Below are 12,242 nucleotides of genomic sequence, written 5' to 3'. Positions count from 1 at the left end.
GGGGCTCCAGGCAACAAGCATCCGAAATGTATCGTCGTCCACTCCTTTCATGATGCGCTTTATTTTTTCCCGTCGGCGAGAGATGGGTCGACGCGCTCGCAAAGGGAGAGAACATCTTCGATGTAACTTGTAAGCGTCTCCTACCTGCGTTGGACTCGACTGCGCAAGCGCTGTTCCGCGCGAAGCCGGAGCAAGGAGGGATGATCGAAGACCTCCGTGACGGCTGCCACGATGGTTCACCAGTTCGTGATTTCATTTTCAGCGTTTTTGAATCAGACGCCGGCTACGTCAGTGATGTAAAATGAACATTCGTGGGCTTGCGCGGTCTTCCCATTTGTTAGAAGAGCTCACGCTTTCGTACTCGGCGAACCAATCCTCGACGTACTGGTCCTCGGTGCCACTAAATATAGGTGGGTCGCATTGTCGGGGCACGCCAGCACAGATGATTCTCGTCGGTACGGGAGCAGCGTGCGATGAGCCAGGATCAGCCACGGTGAAAGATGATGGTAGCATCCGGCTGCGAAGTTCCAGGGTGAACAGAACCTTAGCACCTCCACCACATAAAATGGAGTCGCTGGTCTTCAAGCAGGCCTGCGCGTTGCGTTGTCGAAGGCTATTCGAAAGGCCGGTGTGGCTACTGTCGAGCGCGAGCTAAAGCGTCAACAACCACCGATCATCGTCTTCTTTTCAAAGACATCAAAGCGCCTGTCAATCGCCTACAGTTTATTTATTTATTTATTTATTTATTTATTTATTTATTTATTTATTTATTTATTTATTTATTTATTTATTTATTTTCCATGGGCAGGCTGCTTGGAGGAATCCGTTCTTGCGGTCTGCTCGCGCGAATGCTTTGAACAACACTGTCACCTATGTCGACGCTTCACGCCCTTTCATTCCCGCTCCTTCCCAAAATTTTCGCCGCATCGCTATATGCCAAGTCCTTGGACAGCGTCCCACTTTGCATTGGCACTCACTTTCTGAGGTCACCCATGAGCACGGAGGCATGAGGACGACTGCATGACGCTGACGCAGTGACGATGGAATGAATCATTTTGATGGAACGGTAAAGGCGTATAATGACGACGGCATGAGGGCAACAAAATGTAGATTCTTAAATTACGGCGATGGTATAACGACGACAACGTGACAACGACATGAAGATAATGTGATGACAACGAATATATGACGCCAATGGTGGGACGACGATGACGGTATAGCAACGGAAAACGGCCGACTTGCACACGTTACAGGAAAAAAGTAACTGATTTGGATTACAATTACTTCATTGAAAATTGGATTACCCTAATAATCACTGCCCTACGAAAATAATTGAGGAATTACTCAATAGTAATCGACTGGAGAAGGAGCGATGGAATGAAAAATGTTTGGAATATGGTTAAGAGACAGGAAGAGAGCGGTGTAGATCCGAGAGCCAACGAGGATAGCTGATATACTAGTTGACATCAAAAGAAAGAAATGGCGATGGGCAGGCAATGTAATGTGTAAGGCAGATAATAGGTGGACCATTAGAGTCACGTAATCGGTGCCAAGAGAGAAAAGCGCAGTCGAGGACGGCAGAAAACTAGGTGGGGTGATGCATTTAGGTGACTTGAAGGTGTAAATTGGAATCACATAGCGCAAGATATGGGTAATTGGAGATAGCAGGGGGAGGCCTTCGTCCTGCACTGGACATAAAAATAGCCTGATGATGAATCGATTGCTTCCGCGTTAATTTCCTCTGAGCTCTTTGTGATCTCGCGCCGATAAAATAAACAGAACGTGCAGGCTTTACACTTCCAGTGGGTCCTCTGTAGCAATTCACCTATTGCTTAACTTCTGGTTTTAAACGCGAAGCATTTCTTGGCGATCATTTGCCAATTTGACAGCATCTATCTATCTATCTATCTATCTATCTATCTATCTATCTATCTATCTATCTATCTATCTGTCTATCTATCTATCTGTCTATCTGTCTGTCTGTCTGTGTGTCTGTCTGTCTGTCAAGTTGCCTACGTGTTGGTGCTCTCATGGTCGTATAGTTAACTTCGTATTTACCAAAATTGGCACAATATGATAAGAGTATGACGAACTTAAGTGATTGGTCAAGACATGAATATCATGACATGTGTGTCATGTAGCTTATGAAACAACTCCCTACGTCTTGGTGCTCTCATGGTCGTTTCGTTAACTTGGTAGGTACCAAAATTGGCAAAGTATGACACTGTATGACGAACATAAATGTTAGAGCATGACATTAATGTCATGGCATGCGTGTCATGTAGGTCATGAAACAGCCGCCTAAAATCACAATGACCCAGCGAAAGAACATAAACACTCAAAAACTACTGAAATGGGTCAGGACGTGCGTACTAAGTGAAAGAAACGCTAAAGGAGGATGGTAGAAGCCATAGTCATGAGCATGACTCAGAAAAAATGACAATAACTCAGCAAACCAAGATTCACACACAAAAACCACTGAAATGGGTTTGGACGTGGGTACTAAGTGAAGGAAATAATAAAAGATGGTGGTAGAAGCCATAGTCATGAACATGACACAGCAAAAGTTACAATTACTCAGCAAAAAAAGAATACCACTCAAAAACCACTCAAACGGGTTCGGAAGTGGGTACTAAATGCAGGAAACACTAAAGAATGATGGTAGAAGTCGTAGTCATGAACATGACTTGGCAAAAACGACAATGACTCAGCAAAAAAGAACAACACTGAAAAACCACTGAAATTGGTTGGGACGTGGTACTAAGTGAAAGAAACACTAAAGGATGGTGGTAGAAGTCATAGTCATGAGCATGACTTGGCAAAAACGACAATGACTCAGCAAAAGAAGATTCACACTCACAATTTAAGCCACTGAAATGGGTTCCGACGTGGGTACTAAGTGAAGGAAACACTAAAGGGTGATCTTAGAAGTCATAGTCGTGAGCATGACTCGTCAAAAATGACAATGACTCAGGAAAAAAATATTAGCACTAAAAACCACTGAAATGGGTTAGAACGTGCGTACAAAGTGAAGGAAACACTAAAGGATGATGGTAGAAGTCATAGTCACGAGCATGACTCAGCTAAAAAAAGAATATTACTCAAAAACCAATGAAATGGGTTCGGATGTGGTACTAAATGAAGGAAAAGTCAAAACGTTGATGGTCGATGGTCGATGGTTGATGGTCGAAGTCAGTCTTGAGCGGGACTAAGGCTTTCTCCTTAAGGTATCTTAGGCCTAGCTAAAGGGACTCCTTAGGACTCGTGACATGAATGTCACGACATGCGTGCCATGTAGGTCATGAAAGGGCCGCCTACGTCTTGGTGCTCCCCTGGTCGTTTCGGTAATTTGGTAGGCTCTCCGCACACTGCTTCGCATAACATCTGATTCCCACAGGGCGTGGGATCTACCGGCTTTTTTGTAATGAAGAAATCAGCAGTGACACAAGTCGCTAGATGTGCGTGCTGAAGGGTAGGGCGGTGATCTAACATACGGGCATCCTGCAGACAATATCCTCCTTACAAAGCGTTTCGGCCTTCTGTTGCTGGGATTTGGAGAAGGTGTTACTCGTTAGATCATTGAATAACTGGAAAAATCGTCTGTATGCGATTTCTTGGCACTAACGTCCTAAGTGGCCGTCGTTATTTAGACATACCCAATTACACATATGCTTCAATTCGTCGGCCAGCATCTGGTGCAGCTGTTAGCATGAAGAAAAAAATGCTAAGCTCCCAGAGTTGCCATTCTGTACCTGTACATCCGCGAGGCTGTCGTATGGCATGATCTCCGCCGTTACACTGTAGTCCTCGCCAAATTTAGGCTCTCAAAGCTGTGTTGTCTGCTTCAGCTCTCTCCTAAAACGGTAACTGTATCATGTAACGGGTTAGTGAAAATGTAATCGAATTAAAGTGAGCATACCGAGTAAACTATGCAATCGTTAAATTACAAAAGTGTCATGAAATGTTATTGATTACATGTAATTTGTTACGTGCAAGTCTGTATGCATGATAGCTTCTGTGGGACGACGACGCAGTGACAAGCGCGGTAGGACAACCACGGTTTAATCACGATTGAACGACGACAGCATTATTACGATACAATGACGGACAAGGAATGACGTCGACGGATCGACGAAGGTGGTATGGCAACGATTTGATGACAATTGGATACCGATGTGGTGACGATGGTGAAACGACAGCATGATGACAATCGCATGAGTACAACGGTATGATTACGACGGCATGACTAGATTCGAACGTCGAAGTTACAACGGTGACGATGGAATGAACCCAGCGGCATGCCGACGGTGGTATGGCAACGAATGCATGATGAGTGTATGGCGATGATGCAGTGACGACGATGGCATGACGAGTCGGATGAGAAACCTGGAGTGACGCTGATGGCGCGATCACGATGGCATTACGACGATGTTCTAACCATGGCGGCACGATGGCGACTGTTTCACGTGGACGGCATCACAACGGTGGCATAATTCCGATTGAATGACAATAGTACCCGCCTTGGTTGCTCAGTGGCTACGGTGTTGGGCTGCTGAGCACGAGGTCACGGGATCGGATCCTGGCCACGGCGGCCGAATTTCGATGGGGGCGAAATGCGAAAACACCCGTGTACTTAGATTTAGGTGCACGTTAAAGAACCCCAGGTGGCCCAAATTATTCCGGAGTCCCCCACTGCGGCGTGCATCATAATCGCATCGTGGTTTTGGCACGTAAAACCCCATTGTGTTTTTTGAATGACGATAGTATGACTACAATACAGCAAGAAGAGAGATGGACGACGATGGCATGACGGCAATGGGATGACGTTACTGAAGTGATAACATTGATAAAACAACTGCGTGACGACGGTGACGTGACGACAATGGGATGACGGCACTGGAGTGATCACATCGGTGAAATGATTGCGTGATGACGATGGCATGAATACAATAGGTTGACGTTGCTAAATTGATAACATTGATAAAACGACTGCGTGACAACGATGACATGGCAACAATGGGATGACGTTACTGAAGTGACAACGTTGATAAAACGACTGCGGGACTACGATGGCGTGACGACAATGGGATGGCGTTACTGATGTGATAACATTAATAAAACAACTGCGTGACGAGGATGACATGACGACAATAGAAATTTTCGCTGTTTACACATGCGCCCTGGACGGCTCCTGGTTTGGCTCAATGACGTAGTCAAGTCAATTCAAGTCAAGTCAATTTATTTCAGCATTTCTTTTGTACAAGAACAGAAGAATGCTAGGACAAGCACAAAAAGCTGCTAAGCTGCAGGTTGACTGGGTGCTTGCCCCATTACTTGGCAGTCCGCTAAATATAGCGAGCGAGAAAGGCAATGGCGGTGATATAGATTAGCAGGGCCGCGATTTTGTAGCAATGCCTTCCGCTCGATTATATGCAACTCTTAACATCCACCGTTCACGGCCGGCAGATCGCTTTGATAACGCGGGTGGGACATTGCTCTGACCACTGACAAAGCGAGAAAAGTGCGAAAAGGAATATAATCGGCGAAGGAATCGCTACAAAATCGCGGCCCAGGAGTGCGCTTTGTTATCCGGCACAGTAGACTGATAATGCCCGTGACCGGAAGTTTCTTAGGAGCGCACTATATCTGCTGTTATCGCGCGAGCGAAATAGTCTATGGGATGACGTTACTGAAGTGATAACACTGATAAAACGGCGGAGTGACGGCGATGACATGACGACAATGGGATGGCGTTACTGAAGTGATAACATTGATAAAACGACTGAGTGACGACGACAGCATGGCGGTGACTCTGGGACGACACTCACGTGTTGAGAACAGCATGACGGGAGTTTTAGGTCAAAGCCGGAATGACGACGATGCAATGAACATGACGGCATCACGTTCCCGCACACGTACCTAGTGGCCCAAACAATTAGACAAGCTGGACCACTGGGTTTGAGTAGAAGGCGTTGCGATGACAGCATGACGACACTCACATCACAAAGCTGAAATGATGAAACTGAATGACCCCGACACCACCACTATTATTGTTTTTCAATGAATGCATGATGGCTGGATGACAACGATGACGTTACGATGACAGCATGACGAGTGTCGGATAATCAAAGCGTGAATGACGGCGATGGAATGAGGAAGACGGCATCACGCACCCGAACCTATACCTAGTCGCCCAACCTATTGGACAACTTGGGTCACTGGGTCGGGGTGGAAGAGTGCCAGTATTGGCATTTATGAGTTCCAGTATTGCCTGCACGGCTGCATCGTCCAGGTTACGTAGCAACTTGTTGGTGATTCCGTCCTTGCCAGGAGTGGTGTTTCGAGTGAGTCTTGCGATCGCCTGTGTCAGCTCGGAATGCGTTATGTCCCGATCGAGCTCGCTGTTTTCCAGTCCGGCGTAGTCAGCTGCTGGCTTTGCACTGAGTATCGGCTAGCCGATGCCGTGTTGGTTGTGCCATCAGCATCCCTCGAGGTTCGTCATCCGACTCTCGTCATGCCGTCGTCGACACGCCATCTTTGCCATGCAGGTTTCGTGGTACAGTCATGGTTATGTCATTGTCAAGGTACAGTCGTCGTCATCCGATTGTACGGATGTTGTTCTCATGCCATGGTCATCACTGCACAATCGCCATACACTTGTCATGCATTCGTTGCCATACCATCGTCAGCATCTGACTCTAGTCATGCCAGTCGTAATAATCATACCGTTGTAATGAAGCGATTGTCATCATGCTGTCCTTTCACCATCATCACTTCAGTATCGTCATCCCGTTGTCACCAAGTCGTCGTTGCCATACCACCTTCGTCGATCCATCGACGTCATTCCTTTATCTTCATTGTATCTTAACAATACTGTCGTCGTTCAATCGTGATTATACCGCCGTTGTCGTACCGTGGTTGCCACTGCGTCGTCGTCACACCGAAACTATCAGGCATACAGACTTGCATGTTACGAATTACATGCAATTGATTACTTGTAATCAATAACATTTTGTGGCACTCTTGCAATTTAACGGACGGGTGGACGGATAGACGGACTGACAGACCGACAGATAGACGGACGGACGCAAGAACGGACGGACGGACGGACGGCCGGCCGGCCGGACAGGCGGGCGGGCGTGCGGGCGGGCAGGCAGGCAGGCAGGGCAGGGCAGGGCAGGGCAGGGCAGGGAAGGGGAGGGCAGGCAGGCAGGCAGGCAGGCAGGCAGGCAGGCAGATAGATAGATAGATAGATAGATAGATAGATAGATAGAGTCCGTCGTCTTCTTCGTCCGCAGATGGCTCTGATGACGCTAATCATGTCAGCGTTCCGACGATAGATAAATAGATAGATAGAGAGATTAATAGATAGATAGATAGATAGATAGATGTATTGATAGATAGATATGGTTCAATCGCTGAAGTACATATGGAATGTTATTCGCATTAAAACACATCCATGTTCATGACTCCTCTAATTGCAGTTAATAATGTAACCTGTAAGTGTCTCAGCCGAGATTAACACATGAATTTGTGCAAAATCGCGTGTGACGGGTGGGCCTTTAGCTTTCCTAGCTTGGTACAGCTACTGGCTGTATATGGTGCACTACACTACTGTTAACGCTATTGCGTGAATTTTGAATTACAATGATCATGGACTGCCATGTGATGACGAACCAGACAAGCATTCCTCTGCATGGTTACATTGTAGAGAAAACCTCTGCCAACACCGGTTCGTTCTTTTGCACAACAATAGACCACTGAAGAATGTCTAGAGAAGTTTCAACAAATTGTACGGTGCCCGATACTTTTCGGTATCATTACATAGACAGCAGTACCGCTGCCAGTATGGGAGCACATTTCAGAATTAGGCCATTGTAAGTGCGGCGTCTATCTTGTATGATCTTCTGAGTTGAGCAGAATTGTACTTGCGAAAAGGTAATGATAGGTAGCAACATGTAACCGTAACTACAAATAGTAAACTTTTGCCATAACCGTTTAAAACACTTAGTCCTTGATAACTTTTTTTTTGCTTAACTTAGGCTTGTACACATAGTGAGAGCTAACTTCACTTCACTTCACTTTATTTCCTTAAAGACCCCTCTAGGCGGTATTACATAAGGGGTGGGTTTACAATATAGCCGTACTTTCGTACGTGTACTTTCTAAGAACATTTATTTTCCTGTCTTTGCAGCCTTCTGGTTTGATCTGCGCGTGAGAAATTCATCTGTCGACAAGGGGCCTTCCATGGAGTGCCAAAATCACTTCAAGCGCGTTGCTAACGTATCTGATCAGCTGTATAATCGGACATGTCAGACGATTTTAAAGCATTCCAATGTAACTCCGGTTAAGCTGTCCGATATATTGAAAAAATAAAACTAAACATTATTCGTTTCCTTTCATTCACTATGTTTGGTACATATTTGCACATTCATGCAATAACATACAATATTGTCACGTAGAATAGTGATGGTGAAGGAAATAGTCACAAAACTGTGAATGAGAAAACGGACTTTTTATTTGGTGAACATGTGCCCAAAATAGCAAATTGCATTCTTCTTTCTGGGGTTTTACGTGCCAAAACCAGTTCTGATTACGAGGCACGCCGAAGTGGAGGGCTCCGGGTTAATTTTGACCACCTGGGGTTCTTTAATGTGCACTACAACGCAAGCACACGGGCGTTTTTGCATTTCGCCTCCATCGAAAATAGCAAGTTGCACTTGAAGCACAACGGTAGCGGCGGACGCAGTCGGCGATCGTCGAAATCTGATCAGCGGCGAAACGCGTCGGCTTTTATACGAGTCATCGAAGCTTCCAGAGTAATCGCTGGTGCCACCGTGTCTTTGAGAAAGTACTAGAAAATTCGCGTCACTCATACAATCAGATTACATAAGCGTCGGCGACAACAAACGACGGATAGAAGCTTCGATGACGTTCGAGAGACTTCCGATACACGCAGGCACGTCCTGCGCTGAGCGATCACGTTTAACATTTGGTAGCCGGTGAAAAGCGGTCACCGGTGAAATGTAAACAAGTACACCCCCCCCCCCCCCCCCCCATTATAAAACATCGTCCCGATGCTACAAACAAGAAAGGGCAAAACAATCACGCGTAATAAAGAGCAAAAAAACAACAACAAATCAACAAAGTCCCTAAGTTAGTCAGCGGGCGTTATCATCATCATCATGATCATCGGCCTATTCATGTCCACTGCAGGACGAAGGCCTCTCCCTGTGATCTCCAATTGCGCCTGTCTTGCGCTAGCTGATTCTAACTTGCTCCTGCATATTTCCTAACTTCATCTCCCTAGCTAGTTTTCTGCCATCCTCGACCGCACTTCCCTTCGCTTGGTATCCATTCTGTAACTCTAATGGTCCACCGGTGATCCATCCTACGCATTACATGGCCTGGCCAGCTCCATTTCTTCTGCTTAATGTCAAGTAGAATATCGGCTATCCCCGTTTGTTCTCTGAGGCACACCGCTCTCTTCCTGTCTCTTAACGTTAGGCCTAACATTTTCCGTTGTCTCGCTCTTTGTGCAGCCTTTAACTTGTTCTCGAGCTTCTTTGTTAACCTCCAAGTTTCTTCCCCATATGTTAGCACCGGTAGGATACAATGATTGTACACGTTTCTTTTCAATGACAGTGGTAAGCTCCCATAACCGCCGCGGTGGCTTAGTCAGCTAAGGCGTTCCGCTGCTGCGCACGAGATCGCGGGATCGAATCCCAGCCGCGGCGGCCGCATTTCGATGGAGGCGAAATGCAAAAAAACGCCCGTGTGCTTGCGTTGTAGTGCACGTTAAAGAACCCCAGGTGGTCAAAATTAATCCGCAGCCCTCCACTACGGCGTGCCTCATAACCAGAACTGGTTTTGGCACGTAAAGCCCCAGAAAGAAGAAGAAGAAGTAAGCTCCCATTCAGAATTTGGCTATGCCTGCCGTATGCACTCCAACCCAATTTTATTTTTCCATAATTTCTTTCTCGTGATCAGGGTCCCCTGTGAGTAATTGACCTAGATAAACGTACTCCTTTACAGACTCTAGAGCCTGACTGGTGATCCTGAATTATTCTTCCGTTGCCAGGCTATTGAACATTATTTTTGTCTTCTGCATATTAATCTTCAACCCCACTCTTACACTTTCTCAGTTAAGCCCCTCAATCATTTGCTGTAATTAGTCCCCGTTATTGCTGAATAGGACAATGTCATCTGCAAATGGGAGGTTGCTGAGGTATTCGCCGTTGATCCTCGGTCAGCGGGCGTAGAAAGGCTTAAGACGCACCACGTGGACGGTTTCAGTTCGTTCACGGCGTGGCTGTGATTGCGAAATGCGGTCTGGCACCACCTCATAGTCCAGTGCGCCAATACGTCGCATGATCTTATATGGTCCGAAATAGCGACGTAAGAGTTTCTCGCTAAGTCCTCGTCGGCGTATCGGAGTCCAGCCCCAAACACGTTCACAGGGCTGGTATTCGACGTAGCCTGGTCGAAGATTGTATTGCAGGCTATCGGTCCTCGATTGGTTCTTGTTGCGCAGGCGGGCGAGCTGTCAGCCTTAATCAGTGCACTGCAAGTAGGGGGCAACGTTGAGATTGTCTACGTTAGTGGCATCCGGTAGCAAGGCATCAAGCTACGTCGCCAGGTCCCTTCCATAGGCCAGGTTTAACAGCGCCATGTGCGTCGTTTGTTGCACATCCATTTTGTATGCGAAGGTCACGTACAAAAGGATGGCATCCCACGTCTTGTGTTCGACGTCGACGTACATTGCCAGCATCTCGGCGATGGCCTCATTTAGGCGCTCAGTGAGGCCATTCGTCTGCGGGTGGTAGGCGGTGGTATGGCGATGGCTTGCCTGGCTGTATCCTAGGATGGCTAGAGTTAGATCTGCAGTAAAGACCGTACTTCTGTCGGTGATGAGGACTTCTGGGGCACTGTGACGCAAGAGGTTGTGCTCAAACAAAAAATCTGGCTACATCAGCGGCACTGCCTTTGGGCAAGGCTTTTGTTTTGGAGTAGCGGGTAAGGTAGTCCGTGGCAATGACGATCCATTAATTCCCGGACGTCGAAGTTGGAAAACGCACCACGAAGTCCATCCTGATTTGCTGGAACGGTCGGCAAGGTGGTTCGATCGGCTGTAGAAGTCCGGCTGGCCTTGCGGCGGTGTTTTGCGTCGCTGACAGTCTCGGCATGTCTTTACGCAATGGGCGACGTCGGCAGTGAGGTGAGGCCACTAGTATTTTTCTTGTATCCTCGCGAGCGTGCGCTAAATACCAAGGTGTCCAGCCGTTGGGTCGTCATGGAGAGCTTGCAGAACATCTGGACGCAATGCTGAGGGTACCACGAGGAGGTAGTTGGCTAGGAGTGGCTCGGAGTCATTTTTGCAAGAAAAACGATGCCAATCCTCGGCTGAACACCTTCGGCACAACGACGGTTTTACCTTCCAGGCAGTCTACAAGGCTCCTTAGTTCCGGGTTGGCTCGTTGTTGTTCGGTGAATTCGTCGGCCCTGATGTGTTCCAGGAAAGTGTCGTCATCCTGGTCGTCCTGTGGAGGGGGCTCGACGGGGGTGCGGGACAAGCAGTCGGCGTCAGAGTGCTTTCGTCCAGACTTGTAAACGACGGTGATATCGAATGACTGATGTATCAAACTCCAACGTGCGATTCGACCTAAAAGATGCTTCAAGTTAGCTAGCCATCAGAAGGCGCGGTGGTCGCTCACAACCATGAAAGGCCTGACACAGAGGTTGCGGCGGAACTTTGACGTAGCCCACAAGATGGCGAGGCACTCCTATTGTGTTGTGGAATAATTTGCTTCCGCCTTCAGGAGCGACCGGATAGCGTAACTTGTGAACCATTTGTGAAATGTGAAACATTTCTAGTCCCTCTGTCCATCAGGGAAGGGGGGGCTTCTACTCTGCCAACTTCGCTTGTACTTTGCGCCAGTGCAGGATGTCGCACGCACCGTACCTTGAAAGTGATCTTCACACGGCTCTGACCTTTCTATGCGCTGTGCTTTCGTCGCTCAGTTTCCGTTAAAGCAATAGACCGCATGAACCTTCGCTCGCTGCGGTGGCCGCGCTTCTACGCGCCAACGTTTTGACAGTGGTTGTCTGCAGTCAGCGATTGTGATTTATTCATGTTTTCTTGTGCGCGCTGACACCACGCTTGTTAATTCAGTTACTGAGCGAATGTGTCCAAGTTTATGCAGCCGATAAAACGACACTCTAAGCCAAAAGAGACTAACGGG

At 47.3% G+C, this 12,242-nt stretch overlaps 1 protein-coding gene across 1 annotated transcript in view; it reads left to right on the top strand.

The window, feature by feature from the left end:
- LOC119459637 (uncharacterized) overlaps window positions 1-8,388 on the top strand; it is a 52,332-nt gene extending 43,944 nt beyond the window's left edge. Inside the window, exon 5 of the mRNA XM_049670993.1 lies at window positions 8,195-8,388. Coding sequence (XP_049526950.1) covers window positions 8,195-8,376 — 182 coding nt within the window. The 3' untranslated portion in view covers window positions 8,377-8,388. The remainder of the gene's footprint in view (window positions 1-8,194) is intronic.
- Window positions 8,389-12,242: the final 3,854 nt, after the last annotated feature.

Source organism: Dermacentor silvarum, chromosome 7 (assembly GCF_013339745.2).
Source record: "Dermacentor silvarum isolate Dsil-2018 chromosome 7, BIME_Dsil_1.4, whole genome shotgun sequence".
NCBI classification, from domain to species: Eukaryota; Metazoa; Arthropoda; class Arachnida; order Ixodida; family Ixodidae; genus Dermacentor; species Dermacentor silvarum.
This window is presented reverse-complemented; position numbering and strand designations above follow the sequence as displayed.